This window comes from Euprymna scolopes, chromosome 29, assembly GCF_053919585.1.
Source record: "Euprymna scolopes isolate OS-2025 chromosome 29, ASM5391958v1, whole genome shotgun sequence".
Classification (NCBI taxonomy): Eukaryota; Metazoa; Mollusca; class Cephalopoda; order Sepiida; family Sepiolidae; genus Euprymna; species Euprymna scolopes.
In genome coordinates, this window is record NC_136510.1 from 69,325,422 (window position 1) to 69,352,211 (window position 26,790).

The 26,790-nt window shown below is 31.1% G+C and overlaps 1 protein-coding gene across 1 annotated transcript in view; it reads right to left on the minus strand.

Moving 5' to 3' along the window:
• Positions 1–1,517: 1,517 nt before the first annotated feature.
• The window catches only part of LOC145252348 (uncharacterized), a 39,900-nt gene continuing 14,627 nt past the window's right edge, over positions 1,518–26,790 (minus strand). The window contains exon 2 of the mRNA XM_080111749.1: positions 1,518–2,439. Within this exon, the coding sequence (XP_079967875.1) occupies positions 1,518–2,439 (922 nt within the window). The remainder of the gene's footprint in view (positions 2,440–26,790) is intronic.

The following is a 26,790-nucleotide window of genomic DNA, read 5'->3' on the forward strand; positions in this document are numbered from 1 at the left end:
TATAGAATTCTTATTTATTATTTTTGTCTTTTTTGCATTATTTTTTATGAGTATCGATTTACCTCGTTAGGTACAATTGCTTTTATATTCCCTTTTGTCCTTTTGCTAAAAAAAAAAATACCACACGATGAAATAATGATTTCAGCTCAAATAAATATCGGCCATTACACAAAATGTTCTTTTTTACTTTTATCGCATTCGCTTGGGCGTTTGCAAAAGGAGATGAAAACTACTCTTTTCAATAAAAGAGCTCGACTCATTCTATAGTCGTGGTAGATCGTTGACCGCGGCTTTTCTCTTTTCTTTTGATTCCCTATTCATTAGTTTTCTTCTAGCCCTTTCGTTATTTTTTACTTCTTCGTATTCTTCTCCCAATCTAGCAAAGAGCAACACTGTAACATGGTAACATCCCCTAGGCTAATGACATTAGAACATTTTAAGGAAAGCAGTACGGTCCATTTGATATAATGGTTATAGTGTTCGTTAATGGGCCGAGGGCCGAGGTTCAATTCTTGGTCAACACATACCAAGAGCTAATAAAAACGATACTTGATATTCCCTTACTAAACAGCCAGTATTATAAGCTGAAGAGCAAGTGTAAATAGAGAAATCAAGTGGAAAGTAGGTCATTTTCCCCTACATCTCGATGTAGTAGAAAATAAAAAGAAAGCCTTTTGGTCGCTCTCGAATACAGTCGATCCAATTATGTTATTCTAAGGAAAGAATACGTAGTAGTTTCGAAACAAGTTGCAAATATTGTTTATGTAAGTTAAATGCGATAAAAATAGAAAATTAATACAAATATAGAGAATAGCAGTAAAGAAGGAATTCTTATATTTTTATTTCGTTCCATCCTTTTGCTGTTTTCTTTTATTTTTCCTTTCCGTCGTATTTCTTCAACGGTCACAGTCACGCGGCTTTTGACAAGTCAACACTTACCCAGAACAAAATTTCCAGAAAAATTGATGATGAAAATAAGTGAATAAATTGCGACATCAAATGTAAACAAGGGATTATAGTAAAGAAACATCCTTAACCCATGGATTTTCAAAGATAGCCTCTTTTTATCAGAGGATTAAGATTAGTAAAAAGTGATCATTTCAAATTTATGCAAATCAGTGATACATCATAGTCAAAACTGTTTCAACTGCATAAACCCCATTAAAATTAACGTAGGAAACTCTTATTATATTCTTCAATTTAAAATGTCCCGATTAGAATCTCCTGCTGATTTTCATTTCTAGACGATTATTCCGAAGTTTTTCATGATAGCAGTCATCTAAGCCAGATTAAGGCATTTATTACATGAAATGTAGCAAAGAACATTAGTATATTACTAAAAACATGGCACAACAATAGAAAATAAGAATTGGCTAGTCAAAAGAAAAGTTTGACTTGCCAATTTGAATGGTATTCAAATTTGCCTTTAGAAATCTAACAAGATATCTGCATATTATATATATATATATATATATATATATATATATATATATATATATATATATATATATATTGATTCATATATTTGTTGCTACTTGACGCAATGCTTTCATTTTCGACCGACACAAAACTGTTTGAAATGTAATTGATGAGTCCATCATTTCGATCATTTTAGTTACAGCCCACAGTAAAAGACCGGTAGTACTGAGAATCCGACTATCTTGAACGATCGTTTCAGATTTCGGTGTTGAATAGAGGGTATCTTCTTTTAAATGAATGTTGTTTAATCCTCTGGGTATCGTTAGTGCGAAATCAACAGGTTTTGTCGTATTACTTGGCCGGAACATTGATATCCGGTTTGATGGCTTCTTTAATATGCCTTTAAGGTGACTTGATTGTCGCCCTGTAACGTTTTCTGATGGTGTCATTTTTTTCGACTTTATCTCCTTGACACAATTTAAAACATTTTTTGTGTGTTTTATATCTTGTTGATAAACGGATGGGTCATTTTGTTTTAAATGATTTAAGATATTATAATACGGTTTTGCGTGAGTCAATATCTTATACTGCGGTCTGTAGTCGTATTCATGCTTTTCAAAATGGCTGACGTCTTTTGTCATATGCCCGGCATTTTGGAAGCTATTTCTAAATGGCAGACGACTAATGGTTGGCAGGTTGCTTTCTTTATATTGCCCGTCGCGCAAGCAACCCAAAATTGCAGAGAGAAAAGCAAGTGCGATCAATACAGGTCCCAAAATGTTGAAAATGGCAGCATGGCTGGATTCTTTTGTGGAAGAGTTCGTGTAGGAGAGGATTGTCAGGATACAACCAAGCAGAAAAAACGGAATCACAAGGAGAAAGACAAGTCCGCCAAGTTGCTTCATTATTTCCGGTTTATGGAGAAGCCTTGCCCATCGGGGGTTCTTCCATGTCGACAACATGGATGTTTGGTGACTGGTTGCTGACATACTTAACCTCTCTCGCTGCTCAATCACGTAACTGCAGAAAAGCAAAACAAAAAAAAAAGAAGATGAAAACATCTTTTAATAAATAATTCGTATTTTTACTGAACAAACTAATGCGTAGTTAACTCAACGCTGAAACAAAATAACAATTGTAAATAATTTACTTAATAAGCACTGATATTTTGTAATAAGATGAGACAAGTAGCAGTTAGAAAACAAGGAGGAAGATGCCGCGACTCGAAACAAATAAATTATTAATAATAATCACAATGATAATATGAAAAGATTATTTGGGATGCAGTTGAGAGAAATTTGAAAACACAATTGTTTATATCGGCATTTATTTTCATGTCAATTTTGAAAAAGGAATAATAAAACAAACGAATTAAACAAATACTTTTCAAAATAAATAAAATGAGTTAAGTTTAAATATTGCGAGGATGATACTGGACTGAAGCAATCGACACAGAAAAAGAAGCTGGGTCTCAGAGAGAAAGGTGGAACAAGATCTTCACACGTGTTACATAGTAGGAACTTTACAACAGTAAGTGCCGATTAAGTTAACTAGTGTGAATTTTGATAACGGGTCACAATAGTGAACTAACTGATATCCTAACTGAAAAAAAGAATTGTACCAAAAAGAAGTGGAGGGGGGGTAACAGGTCAAACTCTCACGACAAAACAGTAAAACGATCATAATAAGACATGACGTTTGTGTTTGAGCGACAGAAACAAAGGCTTGCTAGTCATTTTCTGCTATGAAATTTGTCCGGATGGGGCATGCTCCCTTAATATGAAAAATCTAAGGCGAATATCATTTCGATGTCTGTCCGTCTGCGACTCTCAATTCTCAAGTTAGAAAACTAAGTTAAGAACGAAATCATTTTAGTTATTTAGTCTGTCTGTCTGTCTGTCTATCTGTCTCTCTCTCTCTCTCTCTCCATAAGTAAATCCTCTCCAATAAAACTCTGAGGAACTCAGCAAATTGTTCTTATGTCTTTCATTCATGGGTGGTTTATTTGTCATAGTTGAACACACGAGGTGATTGACAACTGATGAACGACACGGAAACAGCGATCATGTAAAGAAGGGACGATTCATAGAACAAAATGAACAGCACGTAAACACGTGCACGTGTATGTACAAATAGACATTTGATTTATTTGGCTTCTTAATCGCTCATGAGGGCGAACATAGCATTTTTAGCTCCTCAGAAGAGTGCATATGCGAGCCGAGGTGCCACGGATAACGTCGGGTCCAGACGATGAAAAAAAAAAGAAAATAAAGAAATAAAAACGAAGACAGCTGGAAAAAAGAAAGAAGAAAATGATGGAAAAGGAAACAAAGACACACACACACACACACGATAATTCTTAATAGTTTTATTAAATTAAATTGTAATTATGATATTTTGTAACACTTGCTATTTACATAACTAAGTTAAACGCAGAAAACGAAAGAACATAAAAGAAAAACAGGTTGATTATTTAGCTTAAAAAAGAAAAGGATATACATATTTTTTTTACTCTTATGAACAAGTTTTAATTTTTAGAAGAATGAAAGTCAAACTAACAAAGAAAAGAAAAAAGCTGATTTTAAATTTAATCTGAAAATTAAACTAATAATTTCTACGTATATATATATAGAAAGCACCCTCTGTGTGTGCGCGCGCGTGTGTATGTTAGTTCATTCTCTATAGACTCCGAAATGACTAGGCCGAATATTTTTTTGAATTCCAAACACATGGACAATATGTGTTTGGAAGTGTTTTTAAATAGTTTTTTCTATCGCAATGCAATCCGACAAGTTTGTGAAAATCGATAATCGGACAAATTCGATTAAAGAAGGAACAGTTCGATGTTAACCAAAGTTAACACCATTATACAGCTTTACATCACAAGTGTATTCTTTGATAAGACAGGGGCACATTCAAAATGTTTTTGTTTAGAGCACAATTGGACAATAATACTTGACTTTTGCGTTTTAAACTTTAATCCCAGCCTTCATATGAAATAATTTTATACAATCAACAGTAGACGTTCTACAGTGCAATGTAGACTATAATTTATTGTTGACTATGCTACTGTGGGGAGGCATGTGAAGCTTCCTCCCGGTGCACGGCGATGGATGCCCAACTATAGTAGGCAATTGATTTGATTGGAAAAATGAGTGATTTCACCGATTTCGATGGAAGTGTTGAAATTCCTTGATTCTCATTGTCTGGTCTCAATGCTGGGGAACACTACGAAAAAAAAAAACAATGGAAGAATTTCTTATATACAAATAGAAATGGTTTGAGATATTGCATTTCTAAATCCAGTACAGATAGAGGCAGAAGTATAATATAGGAACAAGATACAGATTGAGAGGAAGAAAGCGATAGACAGATGAATAAGAGATTAGTTACTTGGTGAAATAACTGCAATTTACGACTAATTAAAACAAAACAAAAAAATGCATTTCAAATATTAACTCAATCCTGAAATTAAGGCAGATTTTAACGATATATTCTTTGCGATTAAAATATATGGTAAAACCGCACCAAGAAAACACACGTTGACTACACTAATATGTATAATAAAAAAAAAGTATTCTAAATAAACAGACGCATACACTTGTTTGTTTTTTATTCGTGTAAATTCTTTTCTAAAACAAGAAACATGTGTAATTTAGTAGTTTTTGTGGTCGATGTCGTTAATACAACTTTGTTTTTCTATCTTTCTCATATGTTATTGCTAGAATTATTCTCCAAGTCGGTGGCATTATTGTTCCAAAGATTCCGAACGCCATATTTCTCTTGTCATTGACTATTGAAGAATTCTTCGACCGTTTGCTTTAATTGTTAAACAAGATATTGCAGAATTTCCAGCTGCTCTTCCAGGAATCTTTCCTTTCAAAATACCTTTGTTTGGTCTTCTATAAAATAAAATCTTTGATTAGTCGTTTTTTTATATAATAATGTTTGATTTCTTCGATTCTCTTTTGACGATTTTAGTCAGATATCAAAATATGTTGAGCGATGGATCCGCTGCTTGTGTTGTTTTAATTATTGTTTGTTTTATTTGCAAAACGAAAAAGACTAGAGTATCTATAAAATCTAAGAATTCGATCGGTGGTCGAGTAAACTCAGTCAAAATGTTTGAACAATTAAAGAAAAATAAGCAAAACTCGGCATTTAGAAAGTTATCATGTAATTTTCCTGTAGTTAATTAATACCTGCCAAAGCTATATATTCTTTTACAATATATATATATATATATATATATATATATATATATGTGTGTGTGTGTGTGTGTGTGTGTGTGTGTGTGTGTGTGTGTGTGTGTGTGTGTGTGTGTTTAAATTTCAAAAGTATTTCTTGCGGTTAACGGTGGCCAGATGGATTAGGTTCTTGCTCATGGAGTCAGAGATAGCTTCTAAGCACGGTTCGAATCTATCGACCGGTGTTAATCGTGACACACTGAACTGATTCATAAAGGGATGAAACACTAGTGTCTGTAGGTATTTAATAATTATTATAGTAAATAATTATGTCAGCCCATTTAAGAAACTCGTTTCTTAACGTTGAGCATTTTCAGGTGAAATAAAGTCGGTAAATTTAACTCGTATGCGCAGATTATCATATAATGATTAGATCACTATGACAGATGTTAAAAATATTTAAATGTTTAAGTTTCAACAGTATTTCTCGCGGTTAACGGTGGTCGAATGGATTATGTCCTTGCTAATGAAGTCAGAGATTGCTTCTGTTGCCATGTTCGAATCTATCGAACGGTGTTAATAGTGACATCCTGCACTGCTGATTCCCAAAGGGATGAAAGGATGTATGTAGGTATTTAATAATTATTATAGTGAATAATTATATATATATATAAATAAATATATATATATATAGAGAGAGAGAGAGAGAGACAGACAGAGAGACAGACAGAGAGAGAGAGAGAGAGTTTATTAATATTTTAATACCAAAATGTTAATATATCAAAATTCTAGTTATGTTCATATACCAATAAAATCAAAGTCAAAATTAATTGACTCAATTATTTAAACTTAATGGTTATCATTTTCCATGTTTGAGCATGTATATAATATTTTCGCAAAAACCAAAATAACAAAATATAGAATGAGAACATTATATTGTGTATTTTCTTATGTGTTACAATTGTTTCATAACCATTTGAACAATTTAAAAATATTCCAAAATAGTTACTCTTAAGACGGCAAAATACACTATTTATACGTATATGGATAATTCATAATCTCTATTTTAAGAGATCAAGCAGTTCAACCTATCTCCACACCACTCTTATATTTTCATTATTTTGTTTTTTTTTATTTCTTCAGTAACCTTCGAATTTAATAATCGCCAGATTTTCGTATTTCTACTTTTAAAATAGTTCAAGCAATTACTTAACTTAACTTAACTTATTAATTTAATCTTTTGTATGTTTTATCTATTTTTTATTTTAATAACTATTTTTCTTCCCCAATGTATTTATTTATTTGATTTGTTACCAAAATACTAATGTACTCTTTCAAATTCTAGTTTCTATATAGATGTTCCACTATACGATAGTTTCGTATAAACTGTTACGATCTACTAATTAATTTTTTCTTAACATGTTATTTCTTAAAAGGCACTGTGATTAAAATGTTAATTTAAATAGTATTAATTAAAATTTATCTTCATCCCATACTAGGTATGTCAATAATTTAAATGTTAAATTTAACTTTTCAATTCTTATGATTATCTAAGTATTTTTATTTTTATTTTTTATCTTTTCTCTTCATTATTATTTGTAATATCTTTACGTTCTAAGAGAGATAACTCTAACTTTTCATATTTTAACATTTGACTTCCGTATTTATTAATCACCTTTTTTAATTTTAAACTTATAATTCTAACATTATCTTCTTTATAACAATCTCAGTTCAATTTATCACTTAGTTTTCTTCAACTTTATATTTTGATTAAATTTATTTGAATCCATCCTAAGCTGTTTGTTTCGATATCTTGCAGATACTTCATGCAGGATTTTTTTTGTGTGTATTATTTAAATTACTTGGGTGTTAACGAGTATTAAAATTAGAATTACTTCTATTTGTGCTATTTAGGTCATAATTATTTTAGTTTCTATATGTTAAGTTGATTATCTAATAATTCATTTATTGCACCATTTTAAAATCTTAGTATTAAATTTAACATCCCTTTTAACACTTGCATTTCATCCTTGACATATTCTGTAAATTTATTCGTTTTTAAATTTATTTTAATCAAGTTTTAGGTGTGATAATAGGAATTTATTTCTATGAAGACAGCTTTGTATCACATCTAACTTTTTGTTTAAAATTTCCTCTTCAGAGTTCACTTTGTAGTATGCCTCAAGTAAACATAAATTACATCTTTTTGATTTTCTCGGTTTATACTTTGTAGCTTTATATACTATTCTTTTTTATTCTTATGCAGTTCTCTAACCCAATCATCTAATGCAGTTGTGTTCCGCTAATTTTTAATAATTATTTTTGTTCTATCCTTATTTCTATCATTATCCTGATCCCGATTTAGTTCATTATTTGGTACAATTTTAAATGACGCAACATAGTTTTGAGATGATTCATTAAAAAAAAACATTCAGTTCCCCCTAGGCATATCGTTTTACTATTATTCACCTTAACTTTCACATTTGTATACTACTTTGAAAATTAAGCAAATGCCCGTCAACAGACATTGATAAGTATTCTACAGTTATATTTTCTCTCCAAGTTTATTTCACCTCATTCAATCCTATTATTATTCACTATTTTGTTTATTTTACCATTATTAGAACCTATTATAGCATATATAGCTATATATAGATTGGCAGCGGATGAGAATGAAAATTTAACTGTGTTCTTATTAGTTATTTTACCTAATCTATTTTCTGGCGGGAAGTTCTTATAAATTATTATAAGGATAGAATAAAAAATTATTATAAAAATATTACATACCTTACCTTAACAAACTGGTTTTCTATAAGTTTTTGAAAACAAATATCGCATTTAAATTTTCTGCAAATAAGTATTTTTCCGAGTATTAAGTTGCGCATACAACAATGGCCACCACTTATACATAAATAATTAGTTTGCTTAATACCCTAAAAATACTTATTTGCGGAAAATTTTAATGCGATATTCATTTTTAGCACACTCGAAAACCTATAGAAAACAAGGTAGGTTTTGTGTTAGTGTAGTAGGCCACAATTACCAAATAAACACTACTCCTAAGAAATAACAGACGCTCCCACTCCACCCAAGAATGGTAGCTATAAACTGCGTGTCCATTTTACGTTAAATTAATATAGAAAATGATCCCCCACTTTTTAAACTATAATTATTTATACTTTAGTAACTACTTGTTTCCTAAAATTTTAATCGTTACTTTCGTTTTCAGCACTGAGGGTGGAAAGATACTGTACCTTTACAAATGTTTCAATCATAGGCATTTGTCAGTTTTACATATGAACTACAAAATATCTGATATTCCCCTAAAGCCTATGGCCTTGATGGAGGGGAGACTAAAACTTGCTGCTATGGGCACTAGATTTCAAATATTTCTTATATGTTATTCTTATCTTATATATTATGTCTCTCCTATTTTATTTTCGCTACTGAAAACAGGTATGCATATAGTAGCCAATAAAGTATGTATAAATAAAGGAATTTATACAATATATAGAGTATAAATAAAAGACTGTATACTATAATACTAGTTTGCTTGCTATTGAGCGCTTTTCATAAACACCAGAAGTTCATTAAATTAATATCTAGAAAACTACATCAATACAATATATATATATATATATATATATATATATATATATATATATATATATATATATATATATATATATATATATATATATATATATATATATATATATACTAGCATGGAGACTCACATCCTATATTTTAATTGTCATCGAAATCCGTGAAATCGCTCCGGGAGGAAGCTTCACATGCCTCCATGCAGTAACTTAGTCCAAAATATATGTTATTCTACATTGCACTCTAGAGAACCTACTGTTTCTTTTAATAAAATTATTTTATCTAAACTTCGTTCCAGTCAGCGAAAAAAAACATTAAGAAATTTACGTGCGAGGTTTGAACCTACAGACCACGTCAAGCAAAAACAAAATAAACAAAAAAAAAACACGTAAATTTTCAAGTCTTATAAAATTATTTGTCATTAATGAAAAAATAAGCAATTTACGTGCGGAGTTTGAACCTACAGACTACGTCATGCAAAAAAAGAAAAAGAAAACACACTATCAATTTACCCACAGCAGAATTTTCATGGTCCGTTGTTCTATAATTGTTGCTAAGCGACGACATGAAAAAGTGGCTTTACCGTGAATAGATAAATTAAAATAACGATTTCTATCATTGATTATCGGTAATTATTGGGCGTATTCTGAGACAAAACTTTACTAAGATAACTTCTGCTCAGTCGTTTCGGTGTCAATAAGGAAGGAGCTCACACACATATAGTGACAAAGTTCCATTTATATAATTGTATGTATATATATATTAGTGTTGGGACGATTAACGGAAATCGGAAAATCAGTACTTTTTGGGGTATCGGAATCGACATTGAAATCGGAAAAACGATTCTATAATTTTTCTTCTTTTTTTTTCTTTTTTTAAAACAAAATCTTTCATTGTTGATAGTAATGATGAAATAATAAATAATTGTTGATTTTAAACACACAGATATATATATATATATATATATATATATATATGTGTATATATATATATATATATATATATAATGAGTAATTTGTAAATAATAAAAACCTGAAAAGGGGCTCAATACTACTGTAGAGCAAAATATGTTTTTATTACCTTGTTTTGGTCTGTTAAGTTACATATGTTTCGACTACCAGAATCGAATTAATGATCCGATAGTTTCTTCAGACTTGGAAGACTGAAGAAATATTATAAGAAAGTAGATAAAAACGTACAAGAGTCAAATTATAATCAGTAAAATCACAAAAAAAAAACTCAAGAAAAATAACAAAGGTAAAAAAAGAAAAGGGTTAAATCACAAAACCAGACACAGAAAAGAAGAAAAAGATGGGGCATATGCGCATGTGCGCATATGCATATGCGTATGTGTGTGTTTATCTGGTATGTATACATATGTACGTGTATATATATATATTAGTTGGTACATTTATATATATGTGGCTATATATGTTTTTATTTGTATTGTTATGCATATATAGATATGTATATGCTTGTATTAATTATATGTATGTGTGTATATATGTATGTTCTCTTGTGATTGTGTGTCTATATTATAATATGCTAATTTTTAACCCCAGTAAATCTAGTAAATTTTACCCTAAAATCGAGTCTCTCAAACAAAAGTAGTTATTCAAGTCTTCACGTCTCGAGACACTATCTTAGACCCCCACTTCATTTTGTCATAATCAGATTTACCTTACCCATAGACTTCTTATCCCTCCATACTTCTCTCTTATTTGCTCAATACCATATAGACTTGAAAATATTCCATAGACCATCAAATTTGGAATATCACGTAACCTCCATTTCACTACTCTTTTTAATTAATTAATTAAATAATTAATTTACTTATTTATTTATTTATTTTATACTTTCCATTCATAATTTACATTTTATATTCATGCATATTATCTTCTTTATATTTCACGTCTTTATTTATTTATTTCGTTATTTACTGATTTATTTAGTTATTTAGTTATTTATTTATTTATTTATTTATCAATTTATCCATTGATTTATTTAACTATTTTAGATATTTTCTTGTATTTACTTATTTATTCATTCATTTATTTACTTATTTAGCTCCTACCTATATATTTTTATATCTTTTATACATTTTATATATATATATATATATATATCCCACTCTTAATCTATTACTATAACCTTACCTTTCTTTTATTAATTTTATACGCCTGCCTTTAATTAGAAATAGGACTATCTTTATACCTATTGTATTTCTCCTGATAAGCCGTATCTTTAACACTACCTGAATTTCATCTCAATGCTGTTACCACTCTCACACCGTTTGCTGGACGATTTTCAATTTCCTTCTGACCTGCATTCAATTGCCACCTTCTCTATTTTTATCCATCTTTGATACCAGAAATATATTTTATATTTAATATTCCATATTTTGATTTTCATATAAACTGCCCGGTCATATCCAACCCCGCTCATCTTTTTAACCTTCTGCCTCTTAAAGTTAGAATCGGTTCCATATAACAGTGCCAGCCGTTCTATGAATACAGATCTAAAATGAGAGAATTACGTTGAATATGTTACTAAGGTCACAAGAAACTTTCTTGTGGCATTCTACTACTCCAGAAAGTACCTGACTCGTGATACAATATTCTACCTATGTATAAGTTTGATACGTCCTAACATGGTGTACTGTTGCTACATTTTTCTATCATTATCTGGGAAGGTGTCACTCAGGACATTATTTCTTTACTTGATAATATACAAAATCGACTTCGAAAACTAGTAGGAAGTAATATTTTCTCTTCCCCATGGCCACTTATCATTATTTTCGTGAAAGTTGTTTAACTGATCTAAAATTTCTGATTCTTCAAAAATTCCCTTTCTTTCTCCGAGTACCTAACTCCAGGTGGAATTTACACGAATAGGATATCTTTCCAAGAACCTTCCATCTGTGGAACACATTACCATAAAACTACTTCCATACCGAATACAATATAGTCGTTTTCAAATTCAATACTTGTTATAAACAAACCTTATAAATAATCAAACTCGGTTCATTTCATTAATTGCTTTCAATCCTTTCATAGTATTCGTAATCATCAGAAAATAAACCTTTATGCTCGAGTAACTTTTGAATTTGATAGGTGGTGACTCAGTAAAAAAAAAGCAAGCACCGGTCGAAACGTATTAATACGAATATAAGTGTAACAAATGTCCATGATGTTCGAATAAAAAATGACGTAGATGATGCACTTTAATCTTCTGCTTTTATTTATCGATTTACAGAACGATTATCCCAACTCCCAATCTTTTTTTATATTTATTTTTTGAAGAGAATTATTAACTTAAAGATTAACGAACTACAAAAAAACATTAGAGTTGAATCTTTTAATGTTTTCAAACATTTAAAAAGGAAATGGATTAAATGTATTGATCTATATATTCTCCGTCTATCTCTGAAAAAAATCGATGCAAAAATAACTGGTGCTGACTGCTGTTCATTTCAACTACAAATTGAAGAATGAATCTGATTGGTCAAAATTGGTTGAAGAAATTCAGTTGTTTTGAGTGAGTAAAGGTATACAATTGGTCACAATTAAATGAAGAAGTCTGATTAATCGTAATTAAAGGTATTTAATTAGTCACAATTAAACGGATAAATTCGATTGGTCAGGATCAAATAACGAATTCGATTGGATATAATAAGATGAATAAATTTGATGAGCCAACATTAAATAAAGGCTTCTGATTGGTTACAACTATATCAGGTAATTCAATTGATCAGGATTAAATATAGACATTTGATTCGCTAGAATGACAGTGTTTGTAGCAAACCTAGCTATTGTGATTGTAGTAGAATTTAGCGACCGCGTTTGCAGAAATACTTTTTCGATTATAAAAATTCCACGGTATACGTTCTTATTTGACATACGTTTCAAATATAGGATCCAAAAGCCGTGGTCATTACTCGGTTATATTAAGTTCAGCTCAAAGATGAATTATTTTATATCTGGACATTTTTTTCATCAAATTTATATTTTTTTTTATTTAAGAACACACATGCATATAGTATGAAAATATATTCATAGCAAGTAAGTAGCGTTTATTAAATATAATTAATCTATCATACTCCTTGGTTTTATTACGCCCTTCTACATTATTTTTATTAGCCAATTCTGTTGATAGATAGTTTTTCATACTTTTGGCACTACTTAGACAGAAAAGTAATCACAAACCATACATCTACGCATGACGTTTCTGGGAATATTAATATATTTTCATATTCCTAATAAGCTCTAATCGCGTATTGGGCACCGTTAATGGTAATGCTGGCAAAATATATTCTATATGTATATTTCTTTATATATTATATTACTTTATAATGTATGTGTATATACATAAAAGGAAAAGTTATATACACATATATATAATTAATTTTAACTATAATAATTAAATACCTACAGACACTAGTGTTTCATCCTTTCGGGAATCTTCAGTGCAGGGTGTCACGATTAACACCAATCGAACGATTCGAACTCAGCAACACGAGACATCTCTGGTTCGATTAGCAGAGACCGTATCCATTCGGCTTCCATTAACTGCGGGAAATAACGTTGAATTTAAACATTATAATTCTAAATGTTCTTTACGTCAGTCAGACAGTGATCTAATCGTTATACGATGATCTATGCATAAGAGCTTAATTGACCGATTTTAATTCAACTGTAAGTGCTCAACGATAAGAAACGAATTTCTTAAAGGGGTTGTAATAATTATATTTTACTATAATAATTAAATACCTAAAGATATTAGTGTTTTATCCTTTCGGGAATCTTCAGTGCGGGATGTCACGATAAACACCAGTCGAACAATTAAAACTCGGCAACACTAGACATCTCTGGCTCGATTGGCAAATACCTTATCCCTTCGGCTACCATTAACCGTGTGCATTTAACGTCCAATTTAAACATTTTAATTTTAAATGTTCTTTACGTCAGTCAGACAGTGATCTTATCGTTATATGCATGAAAAACAATGTAATGTGCAAAACGTCTTCAACGTCTTCAAATGTGCATGAAAAACAATGCAATGTGCAAAACGTCTTCAACGTCTTCAAATGCGCATGAAAAACAATGCAATGTGCAAAACGTCCTTAACGTCTTCAAATGTGCATGAAAAACAATGAAATGTGCGAAATGTTTAAACGCCTTCAAATGTGCATGAAAAACAACGCAATCTTCAAAAGGTTATCAATATCTTCAAAGGTGCATAAAACACAATGCAATGCGCAAAAGGCCCTCAACGTCTTAAAAGAGGCATAAAAAATGCAATCTGCAAAACGTCTTCAATGTGCATTAGAACAATACAATGTGCAAAAGGTCATCAACATCTTCAAAGTGCATGAAAAACAAAGCAATGTTCAAAACGTCTTCAACTTCTTCAAATGTGCATGAAAAACAATGCAATATGCAAAACGTCTTCAAATGTGCATGAAAAACAATGCAATGTGCAAAACGTCTTCAAATGTGCATGAAAAACAATGCAATATGCAAAACGTCTTAAAATGTGCATGAAAAACAATGCAATGTGCAGAACGTCTTCAACGTCTTCAAATGTGCATGAATAACAATGCAATGTGCAAAACGTCTTCAACGTCTTCAAATGCGCATGAAAAACAATGCAATGTGCAAAACGTCTTCAACGTCTTCAAATGTGCATGAAAAACAATGCAATGTGCAAAACGTCTTCAACGTCTTCAAATGTGCATGAAAAACAATGCAATGTGCAAAACGTCTTCAACGTCTTCAAATGTGCATGAAAAACAATGCAATATGCAAAACGTCTTCAACGTCTTCAAATGTGCATGAAAAACAATGCAATGTGCAAACGTCTTCAAATTTGCATGAAAAACAATGCAATGTGCAAAACGTCTTCAATCTTAAAATGTGCATGAAAAACAATGCAATGTGCAAAACGTCTTCAACGTCTTCAAATGTGCATGAAAAACCATGCAATGTGCAAAACGTCTTCAACGTCTTCAAATGTGCATAAAAAACAATGCAATGTGCAAAACGTCTTCAACGTCTTCAAAAGTGCATGAAAAACAATGCAATATACAAAACGTCTTCAAATGTGCATGAAAAACAATGCAATGTTCAAAACGTCTTCAACGTCTTCAAATGTGCATGAAAAACAATGCAATGTGCAAAACGTCTTCAACGTCTTTAAAGGTGCACGAAAAACAATGCAATATGCAAAACGTCTTCAAAGATGCAGGAAAAACAATGCAATGTGCAAAACGTCCTTAACGTCTTCAAATGTGCATGAAAAACAACGCAATCTTCAAAAGGTTATCAATATCTTCAAAGGTGCATAAAACACAATGCAATGCGCAAAAGGCCCTCAACGTCTTAAAAGAGGCATAAAAAATGCAATCTGCAAAACGTCTTCAATGTGCATTAGAACAATACAATGTGCAAAAGGTCATCAACATCTTCAAAGTGCATGAAAAACAAAGCAATGTGCAAAACGTCTTCAACTTCTTCAAATGTGCATGAAAAACAATGCAATGTGCAAAACGTCTTCAACGTCTTCACATGTGCACGAAAAACAATTCAATGTGCAAAACGTCTTCGACGTCTTCAAATGTGCATGAAAAACAATGCAATGTGCAAAACGTCTTCAAAATCTTCAAAGGTGCTAAAAACAATGCAATGTGCAAAACGTCTTCAACATCTTCAAATGTGCATGAAAAACAATGCAATGTGCGAAATGTTTAAACGCCTCCAAATGTGCATGAAAAACAATGCAATGTACAAAAGGTCCTCAATATCTTCAAAGGTGCATAAAACACAATGCAATGCGCAAAAATCATTCAACGTCTTCAAATGTGCACGAAAAACAATGCAATATGCAAAACGTCTTCAAGGGTGCAGGAAAAACAATGCAATGTGCAAAACATCCTTAACGTCTTCAAGGGTGCATGAAAAACGATGCAATGTGCAAAACGTCTTCAACGTCTTCAAATGTGCATGAAAAACAATGCAATATGCAAAACGTCTTCAACTTCTTCAACGTCTTCAATGTGCATAAAAACAATGCAATGTGCAAAACCTCTGCAACGTCTTCAATTTGCATAAAAACAATGCAATATGCAAAACGTCCTCAACGTCTTCAAATGTGCATTAAAAACAATGCAATGTGCAAAACCACTTCAACGTCTTCAAATGTGCATGAAAAACAATGCAATGTGCAAAACGTCTTCAGCTTCTTCAAATGTGCATAAAAACAAATTAATGAGCAGAACGTCTTCAACGTCTTCAAAGGTGCATAAAAACAATGCAATGTGCAAAACCTCCTCAAGCTCTTCAATGTGTATTAAAACAATGCAATGTGCATAACCTCTTCAACGTCTTCAATGTGAATGAAAATCAATGCAATGTGCAAAACGTCTTCAAATGTGCACGAAAAATATGCAATGTACAAAACGTTTTCAACGTCTTCAAAGGTGCATAAAAAACAATGTAATGTGCAAAACTTCTTCAACGTCTTAATGCGCATGAAAAAAATGCAATGTGCAAAACGTCTTCAACGTCTTCAAATGTGCATGAAAAACAATGCAATGTGCAAAACGTTTTCAACGTCTTCAAATTTGCGTGAAAATTTATACTATCTGCAAAACGTCTTCAACGTCTTCAAATGGGCGTGAACAAAATGCAATGTGTAAAACGTCTTCAACGTCTTCAAAGGTGCATGAAAAACAATGCAATGTGCAAAACGTCTTCAACGTCTTCAAATGTGCATGAAAATTTATGCAATCTGCAAAACGTCTTTAACGTCTTAATGTGGATGAAAAAAATGCAATGTGCAAAACGTCTTCAGCGTCTTCAAATGTGCATGAAAATTCATGCTATCTGCAAACCGTCTTCAACGTCTTCAATGTGCATGAAAAAAGGCAATGTGCAAAACATTTTTAACGTCTTTAAATGTGCATGAAAATTTATGCTATCTGCAAAACGTCTTCAACGTCTTCAAAGGTGCATGAAAAATAATGCAATGTGCTAAACGTCTTCAACGTCTTCAAATGTGCATGAAAATTTATGCAATCTGCAAAACGTCTTTAACGTCTTAATATGGATGAAAAAAATGCAATGTGTAAAACGTCTTCAACGTCTTCAAATGTGCATGAAAATTCATGCTATCTGCAAACCGTCTTCAACGTCTTCAATGTGCATGAAAAAAGGCAATGTGCAAAACATTTTTAACGTCTTTAAATGTGCATGAAAATTTATGCTATCTGCAAAACGTCTTCAACGTCTTCAAAGGTGCATGAAAAACAATGCAATGTGCAAAACGTCTTCAACGTCTTCAAATGTGCATGAAAAACAATGCGATGAGCAAAAGGTCTTCAACGTCTTTAAAGGTGCATGAAAAACACCAAAAAACATTTTTTTTAAAAAACTTTGACAATATTTAAATTTACACACTTTAAACAAGATTTGAAGCATTCCGTTTCGAATCTTCGGTAAAGTTAAAAACACAGAAATTGAGTAGAAATTCAAAAGTTAAACAAGAATTTGAAAAACTGAGACGAGATATTAAGAATAAATTCGAAAGCCGATCTCTTCTTCCACTAAATCTTAGTCTCAGTTGTTTAATTTTTTTCTTAGTTAACCTTTGTTGACTTTTAAGTTTCGAGCTGAAAAAATATTTTATAAATGGTCTAGAATAAATGTAGTGCTACCAGATCAGGCTGTCTAAAGATATAAGCTTTCTGACTTAAATGCACTAAACATTGATGTTATTGCTTTTTTTTTTTCATTTCTCTTTGCAAAACCCAATCTAGTTCTGCAAAATCAAAAACAAAAGCAACAACTGTCTTCTCCAAAACACTCAAACCAAACACGAAAAATAAATATTTGAAGATATAAAGAAATTAACGCATAAAAGCTTTTACCTTCATGACAAGATTCAGTATTAAACAATCCGAAAAGGTTCGATAGACCATACAATAAAACAGCCAAAACAAACCCTATGAAAAATATTTAGAAAATATATAATACTTAAAGCTTAAGAACTATTACTAAAAATGATCGGATTCGGCATTAAATAACTCGAAAATACAGTTTACTCTGCCATGTTTAATACTTTTTCAATATTTCGGAATAGTTCAGGTGAGTTTGTGTGTTGATTATGATAATAACTTAAAATATGTAGTTATTACTGGGATTGGATTTAAAGTTTTGAAGTTAAGACGCGATTTTCTTTGGTTTATCAATATTGATATAGTTCTTTTATACATATATAATCTGAACTAGCATTTTTATCATCGATAATTGTACAGATTGAATGAATTTATCTGAAGAATATCTAAAGATCAGGAGTTGATTGTATTACTACGTGGAGATGAACAGCAATGAATATTCCTTAAATCAATCAGTTCAATTAGTTAATCGATAAGTAAATATAGGAACAAGAATGAAAGAAAGAAAATCAAAAGAAAAAATAGCGGCGGGTCGTAAGAAAGGTTAAAAAGGAGAAAAGAAAAAATAATAAAAAGTAAAAAATAATAGAAAAGAAATAAATAATAGAACAGAAAAAATAGTAGAACAGAAATTAATAATAGAAAATAAATAATTAATAGAAAAGAAAAAAAAGAAAAGAATTAAAAAATAGAAAAGAAAAAAAATAGAAAAGAAACAAATAATTGAAAAGAAAAAATAATAGAAAAGAAAAAATAATAGAAAAGAAATTAATAATAGAAAAGAAAAAATAATAGAAAAGAAAAAATAATAGAAAAGAATAAAAAATAGAAAAGAAGAAATAATAGAAAAGAAAAAATAATAGAAAAGAAAAAAATAATAGAAAAAAAATTAAATAATAGAAAAGAAGAAATAATAGAAAAGAATTAAATAATAGAAAAGAATTAAATAATAGAAAATAAAAATAATAGAAAAGAAATAAATAATAGAAAAGAAAAAATAATAGAAAAGAAATAAATAATAGAAAAGAAAAAATAATAGAAAAGAAACAAATAATAGAAAAGAAAAAATAATAGAAAAGAAAAAATAATAGAAAAGAAACAAATAATAGAAAAGAAAAAATAACAGAAAAGAAATAAATAATAGAAAAGAATTAAATAACAGAAAAGAAATAAATAATAGAAAAGAATTAAATAATAGAAAAGAAAAATAATAGAAAAGAAAAAATAATAGAAAAGAAAAAATAATAGAAAAGAAATAAATAATAGAAAAGAATTAAATAACAGAAAAGAAATAAATAATAGAAAAGAATTAAATAATAGAAAAGAAAAAATAATAGAAAAGAAATAAATATTTTATTGAAACATTTTAAATGCATTCTTGATTCTCTATAAATTGCTTTCAGTTTTGGCCAGTAAGGCTAACGTTCGATTAGCCCTGGATATAAATCTCGATTATTTTTTATGCCGGTTTTTTCAATGAAGCTTCAGTTTCAAAACCATTTTCTTGGTCGACCATGCCTCAGTTTGGATTAGTATTCTTTGTGTTCTGTCAAACTTTACTTTGAAACCACACTTTCTGTGGTTTGTAAGATTTAAGTTTAAAGTAACACTTTTAGGTATGTTAAGCTTTAATAACAAATAGTATTTTCTTTGTCAAATTTAGCTTTGAAATGACACTTTATGTTATTTTCAAGCTTGCCTTGTATTAGAATATATGATTTGTAGAAGTTTGAAACAGAATTTTAAGGGCTTTTTAATAATATGTATAGATTTTAAGTCCGTAAAAATACATGTTGTAAACGATTCATTGTAGACGGTCAGTTACAAACACATAACTAGTGTTGACTGGGACAAAGAAACAAAGAAAGTAGATGAAAAAGAAAAGAAAAAGAAATAAAGATAAAAGGGAAACAATGGAAAATGCAGTATTCATACTAGAACCCTCGGCGAAAAGAACATTTTATTTACAAAAATTGTGACGATTACGAACAGAAGAAAATCGAATCAATTTCTAACGTTTACCGAAATATCCATATAAAAGGCGTTATTCCTTGTAAGACGACTATTTTTCAATTATTTTAAAAAGTAAAGTTCCGACATTTCCGTATTTTTTGCTTTTACAACTTTTCATTTTAAATGTTTTGAGTATATTTTTATTTAACTTTACTTCAAGTTAATCTAGGGTTAAGATAGAGTTATGATTAATAGTTTGTTTTGTATTGCGTAAAAGTACCAAAACATTACAGAATGCATTTAAATACAAGATAAAGCCAAGTTTCTTTCGTTGAATAACTTCTTGGTAAAAAAGGGGCTAATAATACAAAATGAAACGATAAGATTGTCGCCCTAGAAAAGACGACATAATTCCATTCCCGATTGATGAAAACCGGTTTTCTCTTTTCGTTGTTGTACAAATCCCAGGAGCGATAGGACCATTCTATCATGTCTGAAAATTACACAATATTCAACGAACGAGATCGTGGATGCGCCAATTGGACAACTCCTGCTCTCTACCGATCCAAGTTATGATAACATGATCATTTCCAGCACACTCAAATGCAAATCCGGATAACAAAAACGTTCCAAAAGTGACGAAAACAAAGTTTCCGGCCACGGTTATGGTCTTTGGTTTGGTTTCAAGTAAGGGTCACATCATGCCACTTCACATCTTCGAAGTCGGCTTGAAAGTCAACACCAAAGTTGACCTGGATGTGCTGAAGAGTGGTGATCCCTGGGTGTAGCAGCAGGACTCGGCGCTGACCCAAAAGTCCAAAGAGACCCAGGCTTGTCGTCAGATGGAGTGCTACGACTGTACCTTTCTCTCGCTGGGTCCCCTTCTCCCCTGACCTGAACCTTCTGAACTACTTCGTTTGGTCAAACGTTAAGAACATCAAAAACATGACTTCCCACGACACTAAAGCCAGCCTGATCGCTTCTATCCGCCGAGTATTCGCGGAGCTCAAGCTGGCGTCTGTAAGAAAGGCATGTTCCAAATTCCGGACCCTTTGTATTGAGACGGTAATTGAAGCTGAAGGCGGCTACATTGAATAGATGTCAACTCTTCTACATAATCAAATTACCTGAACTGATTTTTTCAAAAGAATTTTTAATAAAGCTGTAGTGTTGTTTTGTTTATGACGACAATTTTATCGTTCCACCCTGTACATAGAATTTTTTCGATTAAGTTCGTGAACATTCACCAGACTTGATAGTTTCCAGTGAAACTCAGATTTGATGACCTAAATGCTGTAACATTTTTGGATAGCAATTTTTTAAAATGCTTTGTCAAGCATAAGTTTGAAATAAAACTTTCTGTTGTTTGTCAAAGTTTAGTCTGAAATAGCATTTTCTTGGCTTGTTACAAACCAAACAAAAAATAAAATAAATAATGAATGAATGCTATAATAGAATACATAAATTTGAAATAAAACATTTTTGTGGTTTGCTTAATATGGGTTTGAAATATCAGTTTCGTTAATGAACGCATAACTTCAATTGTTACATCTTCAAAACTGTTGTTGTTTACAAAGAAAACAATAAAACATCTAATTCATACAAATTATGTTCTTTGTTTCATTGCATATTACCACATTCCATGTTATTTAATATCGAAACAAACTACATGTTGTAAACGATTCATTGTAGACAGTCAATTACAAACACATAACTAGTGTTGACTGGGACAAAGAAACAAAGAAAGTAGACGAAAAAGAAAAGAAAAAGAAATAAAGATAAAAGGGAAACAATGGAAAAATGCAGTGTTGATATTAGAACCCTCGGCGAAAAAAACATTTTATTTGCGAAAATTGTGTAAGTTTTATTGATTTCTCAGAAGAGAGTAATGTTTTATTGCGAAGGGGGTCTACTCGGACTTGAGATTAGTAGTAGGTTTAAGAGAGAGCTTTTCCGGAGAAGATATGTTATCGTTCAGAGTTAGCGATAGTGGTTAGGGTTAAGGAAGTTTATTTTGGGGGGTGCTCTCCAAGCTAAGATAATCATAAAGTTCAGTGAATATTATTATTTTTAATTGAGTGACAATAAAAATTAAATCACAGAAGTTCGTTATATTGTCTTATCTACAACTGCATTTTGATTTTTTTTTTGTTTATTTTTATTTATTTATTTATTTATTTATTTTATTTTATTTATTTATTTTTTTTTTATTTATCGGCCAATGTATAGGTTGTCTATTTTGGTCAAGTGAGGAATTAATCGCCAAAACTCGGAAATCTTTAAATTCATGATGTGCTATTCTGTACTGATACCGAAGTACAAGAGAACGTGAGAGAAAAATATGTAGAAAAAAAAAAAGAATTCAAAAATGAAGCTAACAAGAAAAAAAGGTAAAGCAAAGAAAAAAAGAAAGAAAGAAATTTTTTAAAAACTTTTAAAAAACATACAAAAATAATAAAAGAAATGATATAGAAGCAAATAAAGAGAATGAAAAAGAAGTAAAATAGAAAAAAATGAACAAACAAGAAATAAAAAAATAGAACCCAAGAAAAACAAAGAATTACGTAAAAGCAGAGAAAAAACAGAAGAAAGGAAGGTGAAAAATGAAAAGAAAGCGAGAAAGAGAGAGCGGGAGAGAAGGGGAACAGACAGAAACCAGATACTTTACACGAGTATAGAATTTATTTTTAGTAAAAAATAAAAAAGACATCGGGAAATGTTATCCGCTGTTGTTTGAAATGTAATCTTAAAATATCTTCCACTGTCTGGATTTTGAATGTTTTTGGACAACATAAATAGATCTTTCCCCCCGATTTTCTTCTGCTCTGGTTCATAAAGAGAGGGACAGCAAGTTATAAGGGAAGAAAAGGGTTGAAACATTTTCGTCTTCTTTCTACTCAAGATCCAAGTTCGATTCTAACTAAAAAGAGTTTCAAACGACTTTTGAATAAACAACCCGTTTAGTCACCCAATTACACAAATCAGCAATGACACCAGAGTATGTTCTAATTCTTACTTCACGTGTATCCTGTGTCTTATTACTGTTTAATGCACGTGTTTCTTACTAAACTTAATACACTTGCGTTTCTCTATAATTACTTAGAATTATATTTGATCCTAATGCGAGACTTAACACGACATAACAACGTTGACCCACCGGTTTCTGTTAAATCACTGACGGTAAACGACGTTGAATCTGATCAGTATCATATCAGAAACAATTTGGGAATACCAGGTGCTGCATATAGGAAAACAGCGACATCTGTTTGCGAAAATAACTGAAAAAGAAAACAACGTATTTATTGCCCCTGACTGGGATATACCTGCAACTGGGGATTGCTTGTGAATTTAATTGCCTAGAAACCTCATATTTTGTGGGAAGTCAGTTCAGTCAGACCAGTGTGAATTCTGTACAAGATAAAATCCAATTCCACACTTTTGTCAGCTTCTACTAAAAGAATTGTTATAAAATGTTATGTAGTATCTTATAGTGTTACTTGGAAGCGCCCAAACCTTTGGTACCTAAAAAGTTGACGATTCATAGCATAAGAAAGACGACGACGACGACGACGACGACGACGACGACGACGACGAACAAGTTCTGATACTACATTTCATCTTTTCTGTATTCAATTGACTAATGAGAAATACTTTTATACTCATGCAATTTTTATTTTTGTTCCAGAATAACGCTTTTAAGGAGCTTGTTTTTTCTTAAAATTAAAATCAAACCATGTGTCCAGTTTTGCTATCATTTGAAGGCAAGTAAGTATACAACTGTGTTATTTAAATTCAAAATTTATTCATGTATATTATTCATTTTAGTAGTAGTTTAATTTAATTCGCTTATTTTTTTTATTTATTCATGCACATCAAGTTATGTAATTTAATGTCGATGAAAAATTAAATGAGAATAATTATTTTTGCAATCATTCTCGTATAATGATCTGATGTTATTATCATTATTTTCAAAATAGTTTGTTACCTACAATTTTCAATACATTTACGAAAACACTCGCGATGAGAAGTTTCAGACCCTAATTATCTCCCCTTTTGTGATAGTAGAGGGCGCTTGAAATTGTGATATAAAAATGTCACAGTAAGTTCAATCTCATTTTTCAATAAGTCTGGTTGCTGATAACACTATCTCATCTCACCAAACTCTTTCTTCGGACTGGCTGCTATGAAAACACATTGCAAACATGTTTGCGCTCACAAGCACACTTTACACGGGTATGTAAAACTCCTCCTCTTAACTTCTGCGCACACACATCATTTGCAGATCTTATTGTATACATTTCCATGACCACAATATCAAGCTAACTATGTTCAGTTTTCGAAAAGATAAATGTTTTTAATACCTCATTGTTTCTGAGTTGTTAATTTGTTTTCATTGGCAAATGCTTGTATTTAAACATGTAGATAGGGAAAGCGGTGTTCCTGTAATCTCCATACGAGAAAACACATAGAATATTTATATTTTTGTACCACCTTATTTATTTCAGACAATGAAAAATGTTGTTCCGATTGACTAAGACACACAAGGCTTTCGTGTCACTCGTAATAATATTTTTAGATTTTATTACGAATCAATATGATTTATAAATAAATGTTTCATTTTTAACACTCTATTAGAGTCATCCAAAAAGGGCAGAATTTTCTTTAAGCTATATATATATATATATATATAGGGTGTCCCAATAAAATGTATACACTCTTAAAGTGTCCATAAAATCAACATTTATTATGATAAAGAAAAGTTTCATACATCAAAATACTGTGAACGAGTTAATTCTGGAAAGTGTTAAGGTTATTGGCAATTGTGGTCCATGAACATCTGAACACACTCATTGATCAAATCCAAAACGTTCCTTATCAGTTGAGTTGGGATGCTGGCACATCCTCCTTCAATGTCTGCTTTCAACGATAATGCTAGCTGTTTTTTTTTTGTTTTTGTTTGTTTTTTTAGTGTGAACCTCGTGTTTAAAATGCCCCCCCCCACCCTCTAAAAAATCCATGGGACTTAAATCCACTAATCGTGGATGGTACTCGATACTTACTCTTCGTCCTACCCATCTGCTTGGCAAGTGAATATGGTGATAATGGCGATGTGGTCCATCCTACCGGAAGTACCATTCTTTATTTCTAAACATCTCTTGCAAACGTCGGATGGCATATTCGTGTAGCAAGTTGAGATAATTTAAATTTTATGGGAACACTCTGTATATATATATTATATATATATATGTGTGTGTGTGTGTGTGTGTGTGTGTGTGTGTGTGTGTGTGTGTGTGTGTGTGTGTGTGTGTGTGTGTGTGTGTGTGATCGGTGAAGTGGTCCATTTTATGTTTCAAAATTCGTCTTCAAATGTGAATGGATTTGTTTTAGTCTGTGAGAAATTTGTTCAATATAAGATCTTATTGTTTTGGAGATGATTGATTAGTGTATGCGATTATAATTTATTTCCATCCCATTGCTAATTTCCAAGAAGCGTAAGTGTAATGTGTTTATATTATTGGCAAAGAAAGTAGCTAAATATGCAGTTCTAAATGAGTTATAATAAGTATTCTAATACTGTTGTAACATACTGGATTGCTAGTTTTGCCTTTTTGTACTGTTAAAGAACCATCATCTGCTTATATATATATATATATATATATATATATATATATATATATATGTGTGTGTGTGTGTGTGTGTGTGTGTGTGTGTGTGTGTGTGTGTTTTGTATGTGCGTTTGTTTGATGTTTTGCTTGACTTATATTTGTGATATTGAAATATATTGAGGTGTGTTGAAGAAGAGACTTTTTGGAAGCCTTAAATAAAATATTCCAGATCGTTTTAGGAACAATCGTGCGATAAATATTTACTGAATTTGAATTATTGGAACTTATATGAAAATGTGCTGCTTTTATCTATCTTAAATATACATATGTACGCTTTACCGGTGATATGCAGAAACCCTGGTGCGAGTTCAACCTTCTTTATGTATGTATATATATATATATATATATATATATATATATATATATATATATATATATTTGTAGTCATCGACATACAGTCCTGTTTCGTTGTATCACAATTCATCAGTGCCGCTAGACTAGCGCCTCTCCCAAGCCAAGGATTGGACCTAGAACCGTCGTGTTGACAGTCGGCAGTTCTCCCACTCGACCACGGAAGCGATACCCGCAAATAACCTGTCCGAATGTCTATTTAAACAAACATCCGTTCACCGCTTTTACAGCGCTCAAACCGCCTCTGTGTGTGTGTGTTTGTGTGTGTGTGTGCGTGCGTGCGTGTGTGTGTGTTTTGTATGTGTGTCTGATTGACGTTTTGCTTAACTTATATTTGTGATAGTGTGATATTGTGAGGTGCATTGAAGAAGAGACTTTTTGGAAGTCTTAAAACAATAAAATAAAATATTCCAGATCGTTTTAGAAACAATATTTGCGGAGTTTGAAATATTGGAAATTATATGAAAATGTGCTGCTTCTATCTATCTTAAATATACATATGTTACCGGTGACATGCAAAAACCCGGGTGCGAGTTTTAATCTTTGTTATTAAATAGCTTCTATTTTTTTTTGTTTTAGGTTTAATCAACTTGCTGAACAATAAATGAAACTGACATATTATTGTTTCGAAGCCATAATTGTTGGGCAAAATTTACTG